The sequence below is a fragment of the Pan troglodytes genome, chromosome 10 (assembly GCF_028858775.2).
Source record: "Pan troglodytes isolate AG18354 chromosome 10, NHGRI_mPanTro3-v2.0_pri, whole genome shotgun sequence".
NCBI classification, from domain to species: Eukaryota; Metazoa; Chordata; class Mammalia; order Primates; family Hominidae; genus Pan; species Pan troglodytes.
The window spans coordinates 122784561-122798870 of NC_072408.2; the positions used below are offsets into that span (position 1 = coordinate 122784561).

Consider the following 14310-nt stretch of genomic DNA (forward strand, 5'->3'; position numbering starts at 1 on the left):
TTTGAAAGTTGTCTGAACTCCACGCAAAACTGTGCAAGCACGCTTGGACATACGTATTTTTTTCTCAGGATGGAGGGTTCATCATGCAAATCAGATTCTTAAAAAGGTCTGCAGAAAGAGCTAATTATGCTGGAGGTGATGTGGTGTGAATCTGCACAGCTGGATTCCTGAAGACTTTGCCTCCCTCTTACCCTTCTAGCTGATTAGGGAAGGGGCATGGAAAGAAATCTAAGATTTATCTGCCAACTAAATTTGAAACACAGGATGATTAAGGATTCTTAAGACATTTTCAAATGTGTCCCTAAATCAGTAAAACACAGGTTGCAAAGTGGTGGTCCATAGAATATTTTGTTAAACTTTGGAACAAATCACTCCAGGAAATTTCACACACCAATCTAGATTGCCAGCTTCCCTTGAACTGGGAGACCCATATTCCTGCATAACCACCACTTGCTGGAGCTGAGGAGCAGCTGTCCCTTTCAGGCACCTCATGGCCCCTTCCCTGCTGTCTGTCCTGAGTCTGATGCAGTTTTCATTGCCTTTTATCTTCAGCCAGTGCTTCTTTTTACATATAGTAAAGAACAACAGTGAATACTTCTTGTATTAATGGCTCTATCAAAAGCAGGAAATCACAGACCAAGAGAACCACAGATTTGAGGAAACTAAAAGCAAGCATGTTTCTTATGAACCCTATTCCTGTGCCTGCAAAATAGAAAGTGAGTTTTGAAAAGACAGCTTAAGGCATTGCCTTTTGCAAATGTCTCCCATCACATTCATTTACATTATCTGGTACTTTTAGGCATCTTAAAATTTGAAACCCAGACCTCCCCTGCAATAAAATGTCTTATTTTTCATCCTGAAAGACGACACCACTGATTCATGCACACAGACTGCTTTTCTGTCCGAAGGCCTATCTAGTAAAAGGACTCACCCAAGCTGATCATCCACATTTCTTTAGGGGAAAGGCTGCATTGTCTTCACTTCATAAATTCATTCAGTAGCAACTGATTAAGGGTCTGCTTAAGTATAAGGCACTGTGCTTGAACCTAAGCAGTTATACAAATGAGCATAACCCTTTAATGCTTTCTTAGTCATCTCTACCTCCATGAAAGCTTCCTTGAATGGCCTAGTCAGAAAATACCCATCACTCCCCATACTCTACTGACCTCTGGACATACTTTTAATTACTTCAGATTTCAAACTGTATTTAAGAAGCTTATATAACTTTCTTCCCTGCAAGACTGAGAGTTGTTCAGAAGCCGGGTTCGCACATCATTCACACAACCCTTCCAGGCTGGCCTCTGCTCCCATCACTCTACAGAAACAGCTCTCACCATGGTCAGAAGACATGTTTAATCCTTATCTTAAAATCTTCACTTGCATTTTAATGCCTGTCGATCACTTCCTCTTTCTTGAAACACTGGCTACCCCTGGCTTCCAAAAGCCCCCTCTATGGTTCTTCCTTCTCTGCTTGATAGGCTCACGCTTCTCTGCCTCACCTATACCCATCAGAATGTAGCTAAGCTCTATCAGGTCCTCTTCTCGTCTATACTTTTCTCCTCCTCCTCAATGAGCTCATCTGTGCCCCCTTAACTGAAGTTATCACCTATATGCCAACCACTCCCTCTCCCCTGAGCAAAAGGCCCAAGAGTCTACTTGATACCTCTACCTGGATATATCAAAAGGGATCTTTAAAACTTCCAAACTTCCACAACTCAATTTATAAACTTTCTCTCCAGATATAGTCTTATCTTTGAACACCACTGACTATCCAGGTATACAAGTAACAAATCTGGGACTCCTCAACATCTCTCTTTCCCTTATCCCCAAAACTCAACTCACTATTGAGTCCTGCAATAATATTTCTTCTCCACCTTCTTCACAAGGACACTAAGGCAAGCTATTGTTTCTTACTAGGTCTTCCTCACTAACCTCCTTGTCTCCCCAAATCCATTCCTGCCACTTTCCAATCCATACCCAGAATTATAGCCAGTGCACATTGTTATTTTTCCTTTTTAACTACACAAATCTGACATCAGTGCTTCTTCTTAAAACCTTTCAATGACTTTGTATTGCTTTTTGCAGGAAGACCCAACCCCTAGCATGCCTCTAAAGAGTCACTGTAATCTAGCCCCTGCATGCTTCTAACCTCGCATCAGTTTCTAAAGGCCCCAAGCTCCATACAACCAAGGGCCTTCCCACTTGCAGCACCTCCTGTCTGGGACACATGCCTCGCTCCCCATTCTCCTTCCTCAGTTAATGTGTACTCATCATTGAGATCTCTGAGCAAATGTTACTACTTCTACAACGAAGTCTTCTCTGACCTTCAGCCTAGAGTGCCCCGTCTATCCCATGCTTTTATCACTTATAAAATGGGTTGTAATAATATGCGTACTTGTGTAATTATTTAATTGATGTCCACTTCCAGAATAGATTAGAAAGTCCATGAGGGTAAGTGCCTTGTTTCTTTCAGTAACCATTTTATCCCCCATGATGCATTGCAGTTTAGGCAGTGAATGAATAAGAAAAGGAAACAGCAAGTTGCTTGGCACTCTTACAGCCCAACTTCACTGGAGCTTTTAATAATACAACCAGTTATATGCCCCAGTAACCACAATGCAAAGTAAAATGTGATTTTGTTATAAGTGATACAACAAAGGGGGGAAACAGAGAAGGGAGAAGAGACTCTGGAAATGGCTAGAAGGCTTCATGGAAGAGGTTCCTTGGAAACTTGATCTGGAAGAATGGTGGATTTAAGCATGCAAGAGTGTGCAAATTATCAGTCTGTAAGCTCCTGACGACTCTGATACTCAGCGGTCACAGGTTCCCAACATAGACTGCTTACTTATGAGTTACAAGAGGAAAATTTCAGAAAACAATTACTCTTCTCCAAAGGCATTTCAATATAAAACATTCTCCCAGTCCTTAAGTTTAGGATAAAATCAATACAGCTCTCATTTTAGGTTCTTTTTTTTCCCCCTAAAGACATGAAATTAAAATTTTTTGTCAAATACAGTAAAGAAAGCTTTTAAGTTATGATCATACCAAGATACTCCTCAAAGTAAATTTGTGTTCTGGGACACCTACCATTGCTGTGAGGCCAAGAGTGCACAGTGGCACTTCTCACCAGAGCTTCGTCCACTTTTCCACCAGTGGGGTTATCCACATACTGCCGCCCCTGCTCCAACGCATTAAAGCATTCCGTCCAGTAATCGTTATTATCTGCTTGCACCCGGTCATAACTCCAGCTTACACAGGGAAGAGTTTGGCGATTGTTAGAGGAAATGTAGTCCAGGAAATTCAGTGAAGCAAAAGGTTGTGTGTGTTGATTCTGGAGGAGGAGGAGAAGGCTTATGGGTGGCTCCTGGGGTTTTTTGGTTCCTTCCACCTGAGGAAGGAAGGTGGACTGACACATCATTAAGCGCCTCTCTGCAGCCTGACCAATATCAGAATTCTTCCCAAAAATATCCAACTCATCTTCAAGGAAGAGTCCTGAATTGTAGCCAAGTTTGCGGTTCATAATCGCACTAAACCCACAGGTACAGCGGTACTGGTCCTCATTGGAAGAATCGGGGATGTAAAGCCCGACATCAGCCCCTTTGATGTTCATGTTGCAGGCACAGATGCAACAGCTGTCAAAGTTTCTGTCTTTAAAGATATTCATCACGGAATCGGAGAGAATCAGGGTAACATAGAGGCTGTGGGCTTCGGGAATTGGCTGCATGGTGGCGGGCTCCACAGAGTTGAGGGGCCGTGTAGTAGAGGGGGTGGAGGCTGGTGATCCTTGATCGGTGCTATCATACTTAACAGACCCTTGACCACTGGCAGTGCCCCCACCTCTGGGAGTTCTTGGGGTCCTGGGGGTTCGTGGTGTGGGGACAGAGAAGCGAGGGGTTGCTGGAGATGGTAGGACTCCTGCCCCACTATTGCTGGCTGGGGCAGCGCTGTTCAGCGTCACGGGTGTGTTCATCTGTGGTGTGTTCAGATAGTCTGGATCTGCTAGGCTCCCAACACTAGGCACGTTACTACAAAAAGAGAAGGCACCAAGTGAGGAAGGGCAGCATGTCACAGATGCTGAACTAGACACACGATCACCCCAGCCATGTACTGTGTATTTCTTATCATTTGTTTCTGCTATCACTGGGATACACTGGTATATTTAATTTTCTCTTAAAAAAAAAAAAAAGATACAAAGGTCAGTGCAGTGTGTAGAGAAGAAGAAAGTAAGGTATGAAGAATAATTCAACACAGCACTTTCCTTCTACTTATTCCACATATAAGCATCCTCATCCTAACCTCTTGAAGGAACTTTTACTATTTTTATAAGAAAACATGGTACTGGGTTTGGTCAATGTAATTTGAAAAGTTGTAACTACTAAATGGAACTTCAACCATAAGTGCAGACACTAAATTAGCTAGAGGACCATAGGATGAAATTTCCATCTAATTTGCAATTACATTTTTGTCATTTTTTTTTTTTGAAATTGAAAGTCTGCCAGTGTACTTGTTCTCTGAGGCTATAATCTATATATCATATCAAAGTAGTTATAATCAAATACACATGAAAATTTAACATTTTTCTAATTTTCAAAATGCAGCCCTATCTAGGCTTACATTTTTATAGTAATGAGTGACCATGAGGGAATTATATTTTAGGTAGCCCGTTTACCAGTACTATACTACAACTGATAGAAATATTACATATGCGGCTAAGAGGCCTCAGTATTAATTAGGTGGTTGCACAGAAGTACACATACTGTATCAGAGTTTCCAGCTTCCAGCAGCTTTCTGTGGGGTGGTAAGCACTTCATTTTTCACTTTTCAATATGGTATGCATTGCATATAGTGTAATTATTTTAGTTGCCCAAGACTGACTGGGCTATGTTATCTACTTTCTCATAAGCACTGACTTCTTTTTGGAACAGCTAGGCAGAAAACACTGTCTGCAAGGTTCTGCTGTTTCATTATCATAAAACATTTTCTTGATATACAGTTGGCCCTCTATAGCCACAGGTTCCACATCTGTGGATTCAGCCATATACAGATGGAAAATCAAAATAAAAATACAACAATTAAAAAAAAAAAACAACAGTTAAAAAATACAAATCAAAACAGTAAAGTACAACATTTATATAGCATTTACATTGTATTAGGCATTACAAGTAATCCAGAGATGACTTAAGGAATACAGAGGGATTTGTGTAAATTACAAGGAAATACTCTGCCATTTTATTATAGGGTACTTGAGCATCTTCAGATTTTGGTATCCGAGGGGGTCCTGGAATCAATCCCCCAAGGATACCAAGGGACAACTGTACTTTCTTAGATGTATATGTATATTAGCATATGAGTCCATTCTTCCTACTTAGAAGGTATCAAAAGAATATTTTAAAAATTTTTTAATATTCTTTTATATATATTAATACTGTACTTAAACTAATGCTCCTCCAATAAACTACATATTCAGTTACTTATAATGTGAAAGAAGCACATCATAAAGAAATGTCTCTTCAAATAATTTTCTTGTGATTTTTAATTAGCTATGCCTAAACTACCAGCCTAAAAGTCCAAATCAGGCACTGTAAAGAAATATTAAATCTGAGGCACAGTGGTATCTTTGAGTACAGATTAAAAAAAAAAATGACCCAGAAAACTTGATTGGCAATCACTGCTCTCTTAGAGACCAAAATAGTTAAGTGTGTAATAACGATCTTTACTCTAATTGGACTCCTTTCAAATTCTCCTGTTCAACAAAACCCTAAAATTATTACGCAGTTCAGATCAGAAAAGGAACTATGAGTACTAACTGAAAACCTAAAGAATTAAATTGCTCCCTGGGTAGTAAGAATGGTTTATCTTGTAATCTGATTTTTCCCATTTAATAAAAATGAACTGAGTAGCAACCCTACGCTAGAAGCTGGATAGTCGAAAGTGAAAAAGAGAAACAAAAGGTGGCTCATAAGCAAGTATGGCAGACATGAAGCAAATGATTGCAGGGGTATTGCATGTGACAAAGCAGGAGTCCAGGGTGATGGCGAGCAGAGACCACAGCAGGATTACACATACTCTGGAAACAAAACATACTGTCCAATAAGGTAGCCACCAGTCCCCATGTCCTAAATTTAAATTAATTAACATAAAACAATTCAGTCTTGGTCTCACTAGCCACATTTCAAGTAGTCAACACCTGCAGCAGGAAGCTGATGACTGCCATAGTGGACAGTGCAGACAGGAATCACCTTCATGCCAGGTGCAGTAGCTCATGCCTATAATCCCAACACTTTAGGAGGCCGAGGCAGGAGAAACACTTGAACCCAGGAGTTCAGGACCAGTGTCGGCAACACAGGGAGACACAAACTCTACAACAAAATTTCATAAAAATTAGCTGGGTGTGGTGGCACGTGCCTGTAGTCCCAGCTACTCAGGAGGCTGATGTGGGAGGATCACTTGAGCCCAGGAGGTCAAGGCTGCAGTGAGCTGTGATTGTGCCACTGTACTCCAGCCCAGGTGACAGAGCGAGACCCTGTCTCCAAAAAACCCCCCCAAAAAACAAAAACAAAAACAAAACCTTCATCACATAAAGTTGTATAATAGAGCCAGTTAAGAATACAAAGAATCTTTGGGATGGCAAATGAAAGATGTAATAGATCTAAATAATGACCTAAATGATTTAAACGATTATACAGCAAAAGCTTGCATGTGACCTTTTTGGGGAAACCTGTATGTATGAAAGAGATTAAACTGCTGAATGGGTTCTTAAAACTGCTATGTCATTTATTGGCAACTGTATGTGCTAAGCTAACCCCTTATGCGCCAAGGTGTTCTAGGTGTGTTGTGCCAGGATCTAGCTGAGTAAGCTAGAGTACAATCGGAGCACAGCAGCAGCACACCAGCCAGGCGCTCAGGGTGCTTTTCAGCACACTCTTTATACTGCTGGTGCATTGTTATTTCCACGGTACTTCTACAGTCATTAGTCGTTGAAGCATTGTGGAAGTCCTGTGTGGGAGGCAGAGCAGGATTACTCCATTTTAAAGGGAAGACCCAGGTAAAATGGTCATTTAAGGTCATGCATATAATGTTTGCAAGGCAGAAATTTCAGTCTTATTAATACTGCAAGTGTAGCTTCCTAAGTCTAGGATTCCTCTGTACTTTTCTGTCACCGTTTTTCTTTCTGACACTGACTTTATATACACAAGCAGGAAGTCTTGTTACAACATTAAAATTAACTTCATCAGGATGATTTTACAGAAGGTCACAAACTTGCAGCCCAGAGGCTGAGGCTGGACCACAAATTTGTTTTATTCGTTCCTTAAGCTCAGCACAATGGTGCTGAGCATCAGTAGTACCAATTCTTTTGCATTTACCCTGTGCATTTCATCTATATATTGCTTACCTGACCACAGCAGAAATCTGAATTTGTGGCCTTTTCTATCATTCAAATCACTTTATTTATTAAGAAATTATTCATCACAGGGAAAACTGATTCCATCATTGTTTAGCCTATCTGTTTGTTTTTGTGACAGGGTCTCGCTCTGTCGACCAGGCTGGAGTGCAGTAGTGCAATCTTGGCTCACTGCAACCTCCGCCTCGTGAGTTCAAGTGATTCTCCTGCCTCAGCCTCCCAAGCAGCTGGGTCACAGACACACACCATCATGCCCAACTAAATTTTTGTATTTTTTGTAGAGACAGGGTTTCGCCATTTGCCCAGGCTGGTCTCAAACTCCTGAGCTCAAGCAATCCATCCACCTCGGCCTCCCAAAAGTGTTGGGATTACGGTTTGAGCCACCGCACCCGGCCCTAGCCTATCTTCAACATATTCAGAACACTTACATTGGCCTACCATTGGGGAAATCATCTAACTCAAAGCCTGTTTTACAATAAAGTGCTGACTATCTCGTGTAATTTATCAAATACTGTACTGAAAGTAAAAAACAGAACGGTTGTATGGGTTCTCGAAGTACAGCATGTCCTGAACGTGTATTACTTTTACATCATCAAAAAGTCAAAAACTCCTGAGTAAATCCACTGTAAGTCAGGGACTGTCTGCGTACAAAATTTCATTTAGAAAATAATGCACATTTTCCAGCACAAAATAATTTGCACAAAAACATGAACGACCAATAAAGGAAAGTTTCAAATGATATGCTACTTGTCATCATTTTTTCTTTTTTTTTTTTCTTTCTGAGACAGAGTCTCACTCTGTCGCCCAGGCTGGAGGGCAGTGGCGCGAGCTTGGCTCACTGCAACCTCCACCTCCCGGGTTCAAGCGATTCTCCTGCCTCAGCCTCCCGAGTAGCTAGGATTACAGACTCCTGCCACCAAGCCCAGCTAATTTTTTGTATTTTTAGTAGAGACGGGGTTTCACCATGTTGGCCAGGCTGGTCTCAAACTCCTGACCTCAAGTGATCCGCCCGCCTCCGCCTCCCAAAGTGCTGGGATTACAGGCATGAGCCACCGCGCCCGGACCTTGTCATCATTTTTAACAAACATTTAGTTAAGATAAAAATTGCATCAAATATGGCAAGTAAATGACACAATCCCTATACATACTTGTAGCCATCTCTAATGAAAGTGGCTGCAGGGGGCATGGGCAGTTGTTCAATTTTAGGAGGAATTGCCCATGAAGGCCGAAACAGACAGGCATCAGGTATCTTCAGAGGTAGCAAACAATGGCTCGGCAACATCTTCAGTGGAGCAAACATGGAGGATCCCACAAAAGGTTGAAAGGATGGAACTTTGTGCACATATGAAAAGTCCTGTGACAACAAAGTGGGGTCAGTGTTAATATTGGTAAACTCTGTAGAACACACCACAGTGGCATAGTGCTATCATAAAAACAGCAACCAAAATGATCGTATTTCAGTATTTCTCTCCTATGATCATTAGAAAATGCTAATGCAGAAATGTTAAATCAATCAAAAGACACTATTTAATATGCCCGCTGGTGTGCCTCATGTTCTAATTAAAAGGATTCTTAGGAACTTATGTATATATGGCACACAGACAATACCATTTTAAAGCAGATGTATGTGAATCCACTTGGAAACTGCTCTGCCCTGGAAATGTTAATATATTGACAACTACCTTAATTTCCTCGGGCTTGGGACTTCCTAATCCATCTTCCACTTCCATTTTGAATTCTGTGAGTTGTGTTGAAACCATACTGACCATAGGGCTCTCCATCATGCCTAATGCTGTCACTGTCTCTGAGCTGATCCCATCTTTATAATTCATCACAGGAGAAAATGCAGGATGCTGTTCCAAAGATGGTGGAGTGGGAAACATCCTTTGCAAGTCTGCAACTGCTAAAAATAAGAAATAAAAAAAATTTGTTTAATAGGAAGGGCTTCTAAAAAGTCCTAGCTTATAGCCAGGCGCACTCTTTGGCATCAAAAATAGTGCTAATTAAATGATCACATCAGTTCACAAAAGAATATTAATAATGGAAGTGACTAAGAAGAAGGCCATCAGCAGAGAATTATCTTTTTCTGGGTCTTGTTTTGTTTTGTTTCGTGAGACAAAGTATCACTGTATCAACCAGGCTGGAGTGCAGTGGCCTGATCTTGACTCACTGTAACCTCTGCCTCCCTCGTTCAAGCAATTCTTGTGCCTCAGCCTCCCAAGTAGCTGGGACTATAGGCACGTGCCACCATGCCCGGCTAATTTTTGTATTTTTGGTAGAAACAGGGTTTCACCATGTTGCTCAGGCTGGTCTCGAACTCCTGGGCTCGAGTGGCCCGCCTGCCTCGTACTCCCCAAGCGCTGGGATGGCAGGTGTGAGCCACTGTGCCTGGACTTTTCTTGGTCTTTATCACTAACTTCTTGATGCTTTATGGTCTGGCTTCACATTAATTAAGTAAACAAAGTCTACATAACTTGTATGTTTCTTCCAACAACTGATTCCCTGAAAAGTCTAAGGAGAGGAATTAAACAGAAAGTGGAAGCAATTAGATAGTTACCACTACTAAAGTTCTATCCCTGCTTTCAAAGTATGTATAAAATATTACAAAAAATAAAAATTGTTTGGAGCCAGAGTTGTGGTTTATATATAAGAGGATTACTCAGCTAGTTTGACAAATCCACTACACTTACAGCTGCTCTTTTGGGGAAACTCACAGCTGCTCTTTTGGGGAAACAGTTCCATATTTTTTCCAGACAGATATTAAAATGAAACTTCAAGGTTTCTTTTAAGAAATACTTAGAACAGCGATTCTGAACTCCTTCTTTAAAAAAAAAAATTTCCTTTAATACACCTGTAGTAAAAAATTATCACTACAGTAGTTCATTAAGGCACTGATTCTTAAAAAGTAGACCTATTGAAAAGTTGTAGTTGTAAAATTTGGCCACTAGGGGGTGGCCTATGCAGCAAATTTTTTAAGTTTGGAGCCACAGGTTTTTAAATCAGTGATTTAATGTCCCAGTTTCCTATCCTATTGCTCTTTCCAACAACTTCAAGATTTAAACAGACCAATAATAACCACTGAATCACTAAGATCTGACTCCTAGCTCCGAATCAGAAATTAACACTGAGCAACTGTACTGTGCTGTGCTCACGGCTACCCAGTCCAGGTGCTGGGGACATAGTTCTGCTGTGGTCAGGTCACTTCCCCCCTTGGGGCCTTGGTTCCTTCATCTAACAGGGAAGGCAGGGCTAGATGGATGACTCTCAACGGGCCTACTTGCTTTGCTTTGTTTGTGAGGGGAGAGGAAAGCTTTCAAACACCTCAGCATATGGAGGCAGAAGAAAAGGTGAGAACTTCTGGATTACATAATCTTTACCGTGTTTCTAAGTGAAACAACTGTATAATCCTAAATCATTTAGCCTCTCTTGGCCTGTGGAGTTATTTGTAAAATAAGGAGAGGGAGAGGCCAATCAGCAAGGTTGTTAATTCCAACATTCATTTCCGTTAGCGATGCTCCACTGCTACTTATTTTCTATAATAGGAATCTATATCTGATTTCATTATACAAAAAAGTACCTGCTGCTTCTAAAAAAAAGAAGAAGAAAAAACTAAAAATCCCAAGTTGATCTTCAAGGCACCTTAAAAATTTATAGAAGTAGAAACATGAGCCAAGCCAAACAAGAAACTGGCAGAAAACTATTTGAGAGGCTACATAACCGATACACTCTGAGGTGGAAAAACAGGACTTAAAATGTAGCAGGAACCAGATCAGTAAGTTTTCTTTAAAACAGAGCCAAGATCTTTAATATAAAGTTAGTCTACACTGGAGGCCGGGTGGGATGGCTCACACCTATAATCCCAGCACTTTAGGAGGCCAAGGCAGGCAGATCATTTGAGGTCAGGAGTTCGAGACCAGTCTGGGCAATATGGTGAAATCCTGTCTCTATTAAATAAATACAAAAATTAGCCAGGCATGCTGGCAGGAGGCTGAGGCACAAGAGTCTCTTCAACTGAGGTGGCAGAGATTGCAGTAAGCCGAGATCTTGCCACTGCAATCCAGCCTCGGTGAAAGAGAAAGACTCTGTCTCAAAAAAAAAAAAAAAAAAGTTCATCTACGCTTGAAATAAATCCATCACCTTTAACCTTTAGTCCCTATTCCTCCTCTCAAGCCGAAGAACAGCTACTACAAAACTGTAATATAATTTGAGTTATATTTTAAAACATAATTCTGCTTCATAAAATCTTCAAAGTCACATTGCCATAAATCTTAATAGCCAGTGTAGCTCTTTGTGAAGTACAGAAATTGTATAAATTCTCTTTAAGTTAAAAGGATGAGCTTAAACATAGCCTTTCTTATAAGTATCCTATGACACAAGATTTTGCAAAAAAAAAAAAAAATAGTTCTATTAAATTTGTTTTTACATTTCCTGTAAGAAACATAATAAAGGCACTTAGTGTTAGCTGACTTCTTTGATCTTCCTGAACGCACGCATATATCTCAGTTTTCAAAGCCTCAGCCACCCTGTTAATTTTAGCAAAGGTAAACAGAGAACACACAAAAAAGCAGGGATGAAATTCTACCTCCAAGAGAGTCACTTTATAAAGTGGTCTTTATCATTGTTAGTATCAGATATTCTTAAGGAAGACTCAGTCTGTCTCACTTCAATTTCCTAATCCGTAAAATGGGAAAAATATCTACTTCATATTTTTTGTGCATATTGAGATAATGTATGCTCAGAAGTGAACACTTTGCTGCAAACATCTAAACATCCAGCAAATGATGAAGTCAGTACAAATTAATTCTCCCTCCCAAACCTGGATTGGAAAAAGATGGAACCACTGTCAAGTTATGGGACTTTCTGAAAATATATGACCCTAAAGAAATTTTGAGATGACCAAAGGGAACCGGACTCAAAGTGGGTAAAGCAGAAAGAACACACAGACTCCAAGAAACACTTTGGTCCTCCAAAATAGAAACATGATTTGTCTCTTCAATTTTCTTCCCAGAAAACGGCTAAAGCAAGGGTGGAAACAGCCACCAGGACGGACTGGAGGTGAGCTGTGCTGCCCACAGTGCTCTGCTTACTCCCATCCTGCCTATCTCTGCACTTCAGCGGGAACTCATAAGACACCCACCTGCTTCTGCCCAGCACTTTAGGTATTCATGCACAGGATGGAAGACCTCCAACAAAGCAGCATTGTTGATTTCTTAGTGTTCTCCTCACCCCAGAGCACATGCCCAAGTCCCTTCCAAACCGTAAGGACTCTTGGAAAATAAACAAATGAACCAACCCCAAAATCCAACTCTTTCCTTTTGTCTATTCAAAGACTCATACTTTAAACTGATGTGCTTTCAAATACGAAAATTTCTAAGAAAGTGGTTAATAATAAAACCTAATAAAAACATGTTTTTACTATAACACAATACTACCTCAACATAAACTTGATATTAAAGTAAACCTATTTGTCACTGTTTGTTGCTGTCTTCAGCATTACATTCACAAATGAATAATGAGGAACCTATGCTTTCCAACACAATATCCACTGGCCACACGTGGCTACTGAGCACCCAAAATGGGGCTTGACCAAATAGAGATGGGTTGCACGTGTAAAACATACACTGTATTCCCAAAACTTCATACCAAAAAAAAAGTAAAATATGTACAACCATTATATATTACATTTTTATAAAAAAGTGAAATACTGCAATAATTTTATACTAATTACGTGTAAAAATAATATTTTGGATACTTAAATACTGTATATTATTAAAATTAATTTCTTTTTTTAAATAGCCACTAGAAAATGTGAAATTGCACATGTGGCTCTCATTTGTGGCTTCCCTTGTGTTTCTACTGGACAGTGTTGTTTAGACATTAATTTTGTTTTGTTTCTGTTTTTTGAGATGGAGTCTTGCTCTGTCGCCGAGGCTGGAATGCAGTGGTGCTATCTCGGCTCACTGCAACCTCCGCCTCCTGGGTCCAAGTGATTCTCCTGCCTCAGCCTCCCGAGTAGCTGGGATTAGAGGTGCACACCACCATGTGGTGCCAAGTTTTGTATTTTAAGTAGAGATGGGGTTTCACCACGTTGGCCAGGTTGGTCTCCAACTCCTGACCTCAAGTAATCTGCTCACCTTGGGCTCCCAAAGTGCTGGGATTACAGGCTAGACATTAACTTTTATAATACATTTGTCTTCCCACCGCAATGTCCAAAAATCTATCGCTGAGATTAAAATATCTTGCCAGGCTATTTTCATTGTCATTTCTTGGGAGGAAATACTGTGTGTTCCCCTCACTCCCCCACCCCATCCCACAAATACATATGCTCTCACGAATACATATTTATATATATGCTTTGTACACATTAAGATGATCCTCTGTATTCTTGCATATCTGGGTTTTCCTGGTGTTAATATTCTGTGCTACATTTCATATTGATTCGTTTTTATAACGTGCACTTTATCATAAAATTTTGAATTTTGAGTAGCTTCTTTTTGAAATAATTCTTTTTTGGATAGAAATGAGAGAAAGGATAGAGCACACAATATACTTCACTGGGCAATGCTGCTAACTAGCAGGATGTCTGCGAGTGAAAAGCCTTGGCTGAGTTATCAGACATTCTAACATTTCACATCACTACGCATCACGTCATGTCAAAAAGGGTAAAGGATCAATGGATTCAAAAAAGAGGAAAAACTCACTCATCTGACCTGCACATATCTATTTTAATACTGTTTCTTTTAATCTGTGAAGTTCCATGTTTGTGAAGTTCTGCAGTGCAGAGTAATAAAACAAGAAAAATGTTTAACTAAAAAAACTACAGCAACGGGCTGGCTATCATTATTCATTTTCACCCATGTCATGCTTGAGAAAGCTTTGCATATTTTAAAAAGCTATGGATCCACTAA

At 40.3% G+C, this 14310-nt stretch overlaps 1 protein-coding gene across 4 annotated transcripts in view; it reads right to left on the bottom strand.

Annotated features, from left to right (window-relative positions):
- Positions 1 to 14310, bottom strand: part of MED13L (mediator complex subunit 13L) — a 319642-nt gene that overhangs the window by 29368 nt on the left and 275964 nt on the right. For 2 of the 4 annotated variants that reach the window (XM_054664662.2, XM_054664664.2), the window contains exons 15-17: positions 9085 to 9302; positions 8551 to 8756; positions 3088 to 4025 (exon numbers count right to left, since the gene is read on the bottom strand). In XM_054664662.2, coding sequence (XP_054520637.1) covers positions 3088 to 4025; positions 8551 to 8756; positions 9085 to 9302 — 1362 coding nt within the window. Of the gene's footprint in view, positions 1 to 3087; positions 4026 to 8550; positions 8757 to 9084; positions 9306 to 14310 lie in introns of all 4 variants that reach the window. The other 2 variants (XM_003313951.7, XM_054664663.2) reach the window with 1 other exon arrangement.